A 12,065-nucleotide genomic window follows, 5' to 3' on the forward strand; every position below is an offset into this window, starting at 1 on the left:
TGTGTCGCCCTGTCTGTTTACGTGGGCGACTGCCGTGATGTTTTTCCCACTGGATCAATACCGGCTGACCTTGAAGCAGAGGTCTTGCTAAGCTTAGAGCATTATAAATTTACCCTTAGCTCCAGTATATTTATGTGGAGAAAAGTCTCCATACTTGATCACACTCCCTGGAAATTTTTTCCTTGTGTGACTGCTCCCCAGCCTCTCAGGCTGGGCTCCGTGGTTACCAGCATCCAATTCCGAATGCCGAATCTGCTGCCCTCTAGAAGATGAGCAATCTATAACCACCACAGGAGAGACACCCTTGTCCTTGGATATTGGGTTATCCGCTGATGCATCTGAAGATGCGATCCGGACCATTTGTCCAGCAGATCCCACTGAAAAGTTCTTACGTGAAATCTGCCGAATGGAATTGCTTCGTAGGAAGCCACCATTTTTACCAGGACCCTTGTGCAATGATGCACTGTTTTTAGGAGGTTCCTGACTTGCTCGGATAACTCCCTGGCTTTCTCTTCCGGGAGAAACACCTTTTTCTGGACTGTGTCCAGAATCATCCCTAGGCACAGCAGACGTGTCGTCGGGATCAGCTGCGATTTTGGAATATTTAGAATCCACCCGTGCTGATTGTAGCAGTATCCGAGATAGTGCTACTCCGACCTCCAACTGTTCCCTGGACTATGCCCCTATCAGGAGATCGTCCAAGTAAGGGATAATTAAGACGCCTTTTCTTCGAAGAAGAATCATCAATTCGGCCATTACCTTGGTAAAGACCCCAGGGTGCCGTGGACAATCCAAACGGCAGCGTCTGAAACTGATAGTGACAGTTCTGCACCACGAACCTGAGGTACCCTTAGTGAGAAGGGCAAATTTGGGACATAGAGGTAAGCATCCCTGATGTCCCGGGACACTATATAGTCCCCTTATTCCTGGTTCGTTATCACTGCTCTGAGTGACTTCATCTTAATTTGAACCTTTGTAAGTGTTCAAAAAAAAATTTTTAGAATAAGTCTCACCTAGCCTTCTGGCTTCAGTACCACAATATAGTGTGGAATAATACCCCTTTTCTGTAGTAGGAGGGGTAATTTAATTATCACCTGCTGGGAATACAGCTTGTGAATTTTTTCCCATACTACCTCCTTGTCGGAGGGAGACTTGGTAAAGCAGACTTCAGGAGCCTGCGAAGGGGAAACGTCTCGACATTCCCATCTGTACCCCCGGGATACTACTTGTAGGATCCAGGGGTCCTGTACGGTCTCAGCGCCATGCTGAGAACTTGTCAGACGCGGTGGAACGCTTCTGTTCCTGGGAATGGGCTGCCTGCTGCAGTCTTCTTCCCTTTCCTCTATCCCTGGGCAGATATGATTTTATAGGGACGAGAGGACTGAGGCTGAAAAGACGGTGTCTTTTTCTGCAGAGATGTGACTTAGGGTAAAAAACTGTGGATTTTCCAGCAGTTGCCGTGACCACCAGGTCCGATGGACCGACCCCAAACAAGTCCTCTTCCTGTATACGGCCATACTGTGCCGTTTGGAATCTGCATCACCTGACCACTGTCGTGTCCATAACATCTTCTGGCAGTTATGGACCTCGCGTTTATTCATGATGCCAGAGTGCAAATATCCCTCTGTGCATCTCGCATATATAGAAATGCTCTATAGTCAATAAAATACTGTCCCTGTCAAGGGTATCAATATTTTTAGTCAGGGAATCCGACCAAGCCACCCTAGCTCTGCACATCCAGGCTGAGGCGATCGCTGGCCGCAGTATAACACCAGTATGTGTGTATATACTTTTTATTATATTTTCCAGCCTTGTCAGCTGGTCCTTGAGGACGGCCCTATCTATAGACGGTACCGCCACTTGTTTTGATAAGCGTGTGAGCGCCTTATCCACCTTAAAGGGTGTTTCCCAACGCGCCCTAACTTCTGGCGGGAAAGGGTATACCGCCCATAATTTTCTATCGGGGGGAACCCACGCATCATCACACACTTTATTTAATTTATCTGATTCAGGAAAAACTATGGTAGTTTTTTCACATCCCACATAATACCCTCTTTTGTGGTACTTGTAGTATCAGAAATACGTAACACCTCCTTCATTGCCTTTAACGTGTGGCCCTAATAAGGAATACGTTTGTTTATTCACCGTCGACACTGGATTCAGTGTCCCTGTCTGTGTCGACCGACTAAAGTAAACGGGCGTTTTAAAACCCTTGACGGTGTTTTTGAGACGTCTGGACCGTACTAATTGTTTGTCGGCCGTCTCATGTCGTCAACCGACCTTGCAGCGTGTTGACATTATCACGTAATTTCCTAAATAAGCCATCCATTCCGGTGTCGACTCCCTAGAGAGTGACATCACCATTACAGGCAATTGCTCCGCCTCCTCACCAACATCGTCCTCCTACCTGTCGACACACACGTACCGACACACAGCACACACACAGGGAATGCTCTGATAGAGGACAGGACCCACTAGCCCTTTGGAGAGACAGAGGGAGAGTTTGCCAGCACACACCAAAAACGCTATAATTATATAGGGACAACCTTATATAAGTGTTTTCCCTTATAGCATCTTAATATATATATAAGCATATCGCCAAATTAGTGCCCCCCCTCTCTGTTTTAACCCTGTTTCTGTAGTGCAGTGCAGGGGAGAGCCTGGGAGCCTTCCCTCCAGCCTTTCTGTGAGGGAAAATGGCGCTGTGTGCTGAGGAGATAGGCCCCGCCCCTTTTTCGGCGGCCTCGTCTCCCGCTCTTAACGGATTCTGGCAGGGGTTAAATATCTCCATATAGCCTCCGGAGGCTATATGTGAGGTATTTTTAGCCAAAATAGGTATTCATTTGCCTCCCAGGGCGCCCCCCTCCCAGCGCCCTGCACCCTCAGTGACTGCCGTGTGAAGTGTGCTGAGAGGAAAATGGCGCACAGCTGCAGTGCTGTGCGCTACCTTTAGAAGACTGAGGAGTCTTCTGCCGCCGATTCTGGACCTCTTCTTACTTCAGCATCTGCAAGGGGGCCGGCGGCAAGGCTCCGGTGACCATCCAGGCTGTACCTGTGATCGTCCCTCTGGAGCTGATGTCCAGTAGCCAAGAAGCCAATCCATCCTGCACGCAGGTGAGTTCACTTCTTCTCCCCTAAGTCCCTCGTTGCAGTGATCCTGTTGCCAGCAGGACTCACTGTAAAATAAAAAACCTAAGCTAAACTTTCCTAAGCAGCTCTTTAGGAGAGCCACCTAGATTGCACCCTTCTCGGCCGGGCACAAAAATCTAACTGGCTTGGAGGAGGGTCATAGGGGGAGGAGCCAGTGCACACCACCTGATCCTAAAGCTTTACTTTTTGTGCCCTGTCTCCTGCGGAGCCGCTATTCCCCATGGTCCTTTCAGGAACCCCAGCATCCACTAGGACGATAGAGAAAATCCACGTACTTGGCACAAAAAAAAAAACGAACACCCGGACCAAACGGACTGAAAGGGGTCCCATGTTTACACATGGGACCCCTTTCCCCGAATGCAGAGACCCCCCCGTGACTGCTGTCACAGAAAGGTCCCTTCAGCCAATCAGCGAGCGCAACGTCCTGGCACTCTGCTGATTGGCTATGCGCGTCTGAGCTGTCAGACAGCTCATCGCAAAGCCTCTCCATTATATTCAATGGTGGGAACTTTGCGGTCAGCGATGAGGTCACCCGCGGTCAGCGGCTGACCGCGGGTAACCCCACCGCTGACCGCAAAGTTCCCACCATTGAAACTAATGGAGGGAGCTGTGCAATGCGCTGTCTGCCAGCAGACGCGCATCCAGCCAATCAGGAGAGTGCCACGAAGTAGCGCTTCCTGATTGGCTTAAGAGACCTTTCTGTGACAGCAGTCACGGGGGGGTCTCTGCATTCGGGGAAAGGGGTCCCATGTGTAAACATGGGACCCCTTTCAGTCCGTTTGGTCCGGGTGTTCGTTTTGTTGTTTTGCCAAGTACGAGGATTATTTTAAAAGATCCGGACACTGGATTGAGGTGAGTATAATTTTATTCACAGGTACACGTGGACAGAGGTCGGCGTGTGAACATAGGTAAGTATGTGTGTGTGTCGACATGTGTGAAATAAAGTTTTACTCTCACGGTGTGCGTGTCCTGTTTTTATTTGGGTATTTTTTTTCCAGTAGAACTACAGGTACCAGCGGGCCCGTTTTTCTCCCGCATGCTGGTACTTGTGGTTCTCCAAGTACCAGCTTGTGGGGGAGGCTTGCTGGGACTTGTAGTACTACTGGAAAAAACAATATTCTTTACATTTTCTCAAGGCTATCAGCCCCCCATCCGCAGCCCTTGGATGGGGGGGACAGCCTCGGGCTTCACCCCTGGCCCTTGTGTGGCTGGGGGGGGACCCCTTGATTGAAGGGGTCCCCACTCCCCCAGGGTACCCCGGCCAGGGGTGACTAGTTGGATATTTAATGCCACGGCCGCAGGGTGCTGTATAAAAGTGACCCCCAGCTGTGGCATCTGTCCAGCTAGTGGAGCCCGATGCTGGTGTAAAAAATACGGGGGACCCCTACTCTTTTTGCCCCCCGTATTTTTTGCACCAGCACCAGGCGCAGAGCCCGGTGCTGGTTTTAAAAATACGGGGGATCCCCTGTCATTATACCCCCCGGATTTTTAGAACCAGGACCGGCTCGAAGAGCCCGAGGTTGGTTATGCTTTGGAGGGGGGACCCCACGCAATTTTTTTTCGGGTTTTTTCCGTTTTTTTAAAAATCGGATCAAAATCCGTCAAATCGGCCGTTTTTCGACAGCGGGACTGTCAAATCCGTTTTTTATTGAATATGTTGAATTCCGGCACCCACTTGCCGGAATTCGACGGTCGAATTATGTCGAATTAAAAAACGGGCGAGAAAATTGCCGCGATTCGCCGGTAATTGCATATACCTCAATGTTTACGGTTTCTACTAATTCATTCTATAACTCCTACTGGTTTAGTGTAGCAGCATAAAATTTATGCAAATGTGTTGCCATAATACAGTATATAAAGGGGACATAACACGCCACAACACTGGTAACAACTCTGCAGATCACTAATTGCTGTCCTGAGGCCACTGTTTATTACTTATTGACTTGGCCGGGCTCACTGGAGAAAATCCTTGCACTGCAGGGTGCTGTGCCTAGGAACTGGAAGCCATTGCATATACAGTCAGATTAAAACCTGTTCTCTCATGGCAGGCATAGGCAGATTTACAGCCATGATTTATTTTTACAAGCTAAATAAATTTTATCTCCCAGCCATGGTAACATTAACTAATTTATTCAACTGGTCTATTTTTTTGCTTAACAGTACCATTACCATAACAAAGAGTGAAACCAAAGATGAAAGACTACAGGGCAGAACACTGCAGAAAAGAAACTCTACACAGACATGTGACTAGTATGGCTCACAGACAATGAACAAGACTCACGTTACTTTCTCCTGTCTCAAGTACTCCTGATTGAAATCATGAAATACCTAGTTGTGCCATGTAAACATAAAACTTACAAATACGAATATAGTTGAACTCCTTTGTGTGCATAACATTTTTAACATAACAAGTTTATTGTGGAAGCTGTAAACATTAATTACTTCTCTCACTCAACCTCATTAGCATTCTACTTTTGAGTTAGATAAATTTGGCACTTTGGGGGAGATTTAATAAGCAGTGAGGTTCCTGTGGAACCTTGCATGCTAAAATAACGCAGATTATAGATGCAAGAGCGAAAACTAGCAAGGTGTTCCTCCATTGATTACCGGTATTGTGCACAGATGGAAAAGTATGCTAAATTGAATCTCTCCCTTGTGTTATCACTAATTAATTGACAGTGTCATTTAAGTGACTTTAGCCCAACTACAGAAGCATCCTCATAAACTGAGTACACACCTATACAATCGTCATCCCATTCTCCCGGCCGTTGATTGTAAAGGTGTAGGAGCATTAGCCGATAAATGGCTTATAACGCTACCACTACAGTCAGGATGAGAAGTCGCATTTTGTATGCAGCACATGCGACCTCCTGATCCCCATAGAGAAACTGCTAGCCGCCCCCCCCCTCCTTCTGCCCCACCCTCACAAGAAGTCACAGAGGGACACAGCTGGATACACACATACAGCCCAGCTGATCAGGAGCTTTTACCCGATCAGCCGGGATCAAACAAGCGTGTACCCAGCTTTCCACGTAGCATTGTTCCGCCATATAAAGCAAGACACAGGCAAGACTGGCATGACTCAGGCGCTCCAACGCGGGTAACAAAGCAAATCTTTTTCACATTTCAAAGCAGCTCAAATAGTACTAGAGACGCTAGACTAGGACTTTTCTCGCACAGGAATTGGTATGACACAAGTACTTAGTCACAGATGAAACATAACGGAATATAGTAGGAGGAATAGCCACAGCCTGCTCGTACTGGAACCCTCTCTACACAGATTTGAGACTCAATCGCACATAGATGTACAAATACCATTGTCAGTGTACGCTAGAAATTTAGTTTTGTCACTGATTGGTTTAGCAGTGTGACTATGATGCACCTTCTGAGTGAATAAGATGCTCACGTAGCTGAGTCGCATGAACCCTGGTACGCTGAGAGGTGGAATTGGTGCGAATTGAGCCACAATGTAAGAGGACATATCTATGCAGAGGTGAAGGAAGCGAGAGATAACATATAAGGAGACTATTAGGTTATTTTAGAATACATCTGTAAAATGTCCTAAATGTAAAAAAAGGGTAATTACACTGAATACACCTGACACACTGACATGTGTTTCCTCAAAGCACCATGGCATATTACATGACTGGCAGTCATTTCTATTATCTTGGCAACAAAAGTACTAATTATCATAAAACATTTTACAGTAGGTGAAACTGCATTACCCAGTCAAATAAATAAATCATCTGTATGGTTACACAGCACATTACCTGGTAGGAATTTTAAGGTCTGGATCATTTGCCTTTCCTGGGAGAAATCCACCATTAAATGAGTCATGTTGTCACTGACCTTAGGTTTCAGTGAGAGACGGAAAGCAGCAGCCATTGTGACCCTACAATGTAAATGCAGCATAGTAAGCAGTAGCAGGGAACATGCACACGTGTTTAGTCTCTGATAATAAAATCTATTCTGTTCTGCACACAAGGAAGTGAAGGATGGACATAAAGGAAAGCATTTTGCATTGTGCAAAAGACCTGGATTTATTCAATACTTTAAACAGGAATGCCATTTGTTCATTCAAAGAATGCAGTGATAGGAAGGTCCAAATAAGAAAACAGATGACTTTGTGACATCTGCCGCTCCACAAACACTAAAGTTCCAAAAAACAAGGTTACATATTGTTCTCTGGGGTGTTTGCTAAAACCTTTCATACTATACCAGGGGTTCTCAAACTCGGTCCTCAGGACCCCACACAGTGCATATTTTGCAGGTAACCCAGCAAGTGCACAGGTGTATTAATTACTCACAGACACATTTTAAAAGGTCCACAGGTGGAGCTAATTATTTCACTTTTGATTCTGTGAGACCTGCAAAACATGCACCGTGTGGGGTCCTGAGGACCGAGTTTGAGAACCTGTGCACTATACTATAGTTTCATACTATAGTTTATATATTTTTTGTTGTTGTAATAAGCCCAATTGTTACTAGTATTCAGCATTTTTTATTAAGTCAACATGTAACATTATTGCTATGTAAAACTGCTACTGGTTCATAGACGTATCCTACAAGATGTCTGGAAAACAGCATATCCTAAACTAAGGTGTGTACACATGGTGAGATTTCGTCTTTCGATTTTGACTAAAATTTTGACAAAACTTAAGGAAACTTAGTGCACATCTTAAGGTGTTGTGCAGCTTGCGATACCGATTAGATCCCGATGTGCACTCCCGTGGGGTCGGTATCGTAAGGCTAGATAGACTGTGCAGGCAAGTCAATCTTGCCTATCTAGTGTACTATCTAGTACAAAGTATAGTCAAAATTTGCACTTAATGCCCATACACACTGGGCGATTTTGAGCTGAGAGCAGATCACTTTTGGTGTGTTGAGCTGCTTTCAGCTCAGCGCCGCCCAGAGTGTATGCTCAAGCGATGAGTGCTGATGCGCGCTCCCGCTTCATCGCTGGCGGCCACCGTTCATCTACTGGTATTACCAGTAGATGAACGGCGGGGTGAGCAGCTTTGCATAGCGTCCTGCTATGGAAAGCCGCTCACCCTCTCTGACATCGCTGGGCAGGGGGGAAAAGCGCTCAGTGTGTATGCACCTTTAGTCAAAATCGTACATAGACAAAATCGAAAGTACAGATAGTCAAAATCTGTGCTATCTGTGCTCTGAGGGAGTTCAAGGGAAATCGCATAGTCAAATCGGACATAGCAAGGATCTCACCGTGTGTACACACCTTTAGACATTTCAGTCTCTTCTTATATCTGCCATAATGTAGCCTGCGGGTTTTTTTTAAAAAGCAATATTACACTCACCAGTGTAGTAAAAGGCAAAGAAAATGCTGAAAGACACTACAAATATATGGTCCTAACATAAGGATTCCAAATTTAACTTGTTTTGGACACAAATCTTCAAAATATGCAATCTGTCAACAAATTATAAATATTGCTCATCAATTGCAAACAAAAATATACACTAAGGGGTATATGCAATTGCGGTCGAATTCCCGAAATTGGCGAAAAACTGGACTTTTTCGCCCAAAAAAAAAAAAATCGTCAATGCAATTCAGTACTTTCCGTCAAAAAAACGGACTTTCAAAATTCGACTTTTTGAAATTCGACTTTTGTCAAATTCGACTTTTCTGCAATGATACAAGTGCTGCAATTCGACCAAAGTATATTCAATTGAAGTTTGGAAATTCGACAACAGTGCTTTTAGACAGTAAATTCGTCATTTTCAATCCGCCACACTTTGGTGGGTGAAACTAATAAAAAAAATTTAAAACATGTTTTTTTTGGTGTTTTTTTTTATTGGTACAGGTTGAGTATCCCATATCCAAATATTCCGAAATACGGAATATTCCGAAATACGGACTTTTTTGAGTGAGAGTGAGATAGTGAAACCTTTGTTTTTTGATGGCTTAATGTACACAAACTTTGTTTAATACACAAAGTTATTAAAAATATTGTATTAAATGACCTTCAGGCTGTGTGTATAAGGTGTATATGAAACATAAATTAATTGTGTGAATGTAGACACACTTTGTTTAATGCACAAAGTTATAAAAAATATTGGCTAAAATGACCTTCAGGCTGTGTGTATAAGGTGTATATGTAACATAAATGCATTCTGTGCTTAGATTTAGGTCCAATCACCATGATATCTCATTATGGTATGCAATTATTCCAAAATACGGAAAAATCCCATATCCAAAATACCTCTGGTCCCAAGCATTTTGGATAAGAGAGACTCAACCTGTAATAGCATATCTATTTATATTAGAAGGGATTAGGTACTTGGTTTGTCTTTTTTGGAGGCACAAGTATTTTTTATATATTTTTACAAATAATATATTTATTTTTTATTTATTTTTAGATGGAATGGTAAAATCCCGGTAAAAAATGGCGTGGGGTCCCCCCTCCAAAGCATAACCAGCCTCGGGCTCTTCGAGCCGGTCCTGGTTCTAAAAATCCGGGGGGGAAAATGACAGGGGATCCCCCGTATTTTTCAAACCAGCACCGGGCTCTGCGCCTGGTGCTGGTGCAAAAAATACGGGGGACAAAAAGAGTAGGGGTCCCCCGTATTTTATACACCAGCATCGGGCTCCACTAGCTGGACAGATAATGCCACAGCCGGGGGTCACTTTTATACAGCGCCCTGCGGCCGTGGCATTAAATATCCAACTAGTCACCCCTGGCCGGGGTACCCTGGGGGAGTGGGGACCCCTTCAATCAAGGGGTCCCCCCCCCAGCCAGCCAAGGGCCAGGGGTGAAGCCTGAGGCTGTCCCCCCCATCCAAGGGCTGCGGATGGGAGGCTGATAGCCTTGAGAAAATGTAAAGAATATTGTTTTTTCCTGTAGTACTACAAGTCCCAGCAAGCCTCCCCCGCAAGCTGGTACTTGGAGAACCACAAGTACCAGCATGCGGGAGAAAAACGGGCCCGCTGGTACCTGTAGTACTACTGGGAAAAAAAATAAGAATTTACTCACCGGTAATTCTATTTCTCGTAGTCCGTAGTGGATGCTGGGAACTCCGTAAGGACCATGGGGAATAGCGGGCTCCGAAGGAGGCTGGGCACTCTAGAAAGATCTTAGACTACCTGGTGTGCACTGGCTCCTCCCACTATGACCCTCCTCCAAGCCTCAGTTAGGTACCGTGCCCGGACGAGCGTACACAATAAGGAAGGATTTTGAATCCCGGGTAAGACTCATACCAGCCACACCAATCACACCGTACAACTCGTGATATGAAACACAGTTAACAGTATGAAACAATAGAGCCTCTCAACAGATGGCTCAACAATAACCCGATTTAGTTAATAATAACTATGTACAAGTAATGCAGATAAACCGCACTTGGGATGGGCGCCCAGCATCCACTACGGACTACGAGAAATAGAATTACCGGTGAGTAAATTCTTATTTTCTCTAACGTCCTAGTGGATGCTGGGAACTCCGTAAGGACCATGGGGATTATACCAAAGCTCCCAAACGGACGGGAGAGTGCGGATGACTCTGCAGCACCGAACGAGAGAACTCCAGGTCCTCCTCAGCCAGGGTATCAAATTTGTAGAATTTTGCAAACGTGTTTGCCCCTGACCAAGTAGCTGCTCGGCAAAGTTGTAAAGCCGAGACCCCTCGGGCAGCCGCCCAAGATGAGCCCACCTTCCTTGTGGAATGGGCATTGACAGATTTTGGCTGTGGCAGGCCTGCCACAGTATGTGCAAGCTGAATTGTACTACAAATCCAACGAGCAATAGTCTGCTTAGAAGCAGGAGCACCCAGCTTGTTGGGTGCATATAGGATAAACAGCGAGTCAGATTTTCTGACTCCAGCCGTCCTGGAAACATATATTTTCAGGGCCCTGACAACGTCTAGCAACTTGGAGTCCTCCAAATCCTTAGTAGCCGCAGGCACCACAATAGGCTGGTTCAGGTGAAACGCTGACACCACCTTAGGGAGAAACTGGGGACGAGTCCTCAATTCTGCCCTATCCATATGGAAAATCAAATAAGGGCTTTTACAAGACAAAGCCGCCAATTCTGATACTCGCCTGGCAGAAGCCAAGGCCAATAACATAACCACCTTCCATGTGAGATATTTCAGATCCACGGTTTTTAGTGGTTCAAACCAAAGTGATTTTAAGAAAACTCAACACCACGTTGAGATCCCAAGGTGCCACAGGAGGCACAAACGGGGGCTGACTATGCAGCACTCCTTTTATAAATGTCTGAACTTCAGGTACTGAAGCTAGTTCTTTTTTGAAAGAAAATCGACAGAGCCGAGATCTGTACCTTAATGGAACCCAATTTAAGGCCCATAGTCACTCCTGCTTGCAGGAAATGCAGAAATCGACCTAGTTGAAATTCCTCTGTTGGGGCCCTTTCGGCCTCACACCATGCAACATATTTTCGCCATATGCGTTGATAATGAGTTGCTGTAACCACTTTCCTGGCTTTAGTAAGCGTAGGAATTACTTCCTCCGGAATACCCTTTTCCTTCAGGATCCGGCGTTCAACCGCCATGCAGTCAAACGCAGCCGCGGTAAGTCTTGGAACAGACAGGGCCCCTGCTGCCGCAGGTCCTGACTGAGTGGCAGAGGCCATTGGTCCTCTGATATAAATTCTTGAAGTTCTGGGTACCAAGCTCTTCTTGGCCATCCACGAGTATCGTTCTTACTCCTCGCCTTCTTATTATTCTCAGTACCTTTGGTATGAGAGGCAGAGGGGAGAACACCTAAACCGACTGGTACACCCACGGTGTTACCAGAGCGTCCATAGCTATCGCCTGAGGGTCCCTTGACCTGGAGCAATATCTTTTATAGCTTTTTGTTAAAGCGGGACGCCATCATGTCCACCTGTGGCCTTTCCCAATGGTGTACAATCCTATTGGAAGACTTCTGGAGGAAGTCCCCAT

At 45.7% G+C, this 12,065-nt stretch overlaps 1 protein-coding gene across 3 annotated transcripts in view; it reads right to left on the bottom strand.

The window, feature by feature from the left end:
• The window catches only part of FSD1L (fibronectin type III and SPRY domain containing 1 like), a 240,097-nt gene that overhangs the window by 156,976 nt on the left and 71,056 nt on the right, over positions 1–12,065 (bottom strand). For all 3 annotated transcript variants that reach the window (XM_063914148.1, XM_063914147.1, XM_063914146.1), the window contains exon 6: positions 6,921–7,042. In XM_063914148.1, the coding sequence (XP_063770218.1) occupies positions 6,921–7,042 (122 nt within the window). The remainder of the gene's footprint in view (positions 1–6,920; positions 7,043–12,065) is intronic.

This window comes from Pseudophryne corroboree, chromosome 1 (assembly GCF_028390025.1).
Source record: "Pseudophryne corroboree isolate aPseCor3 chromosome 1, aPseCor3.hap2, whole genome shotgun sequence".
In the NCBI taxonomy this organism is placed as follows: Eukaryota; Metazoa; Chordata; class Amphibia; order Anura; family Myobatrachidae; genus Pseudophryne; species Pseudophryne corroboree.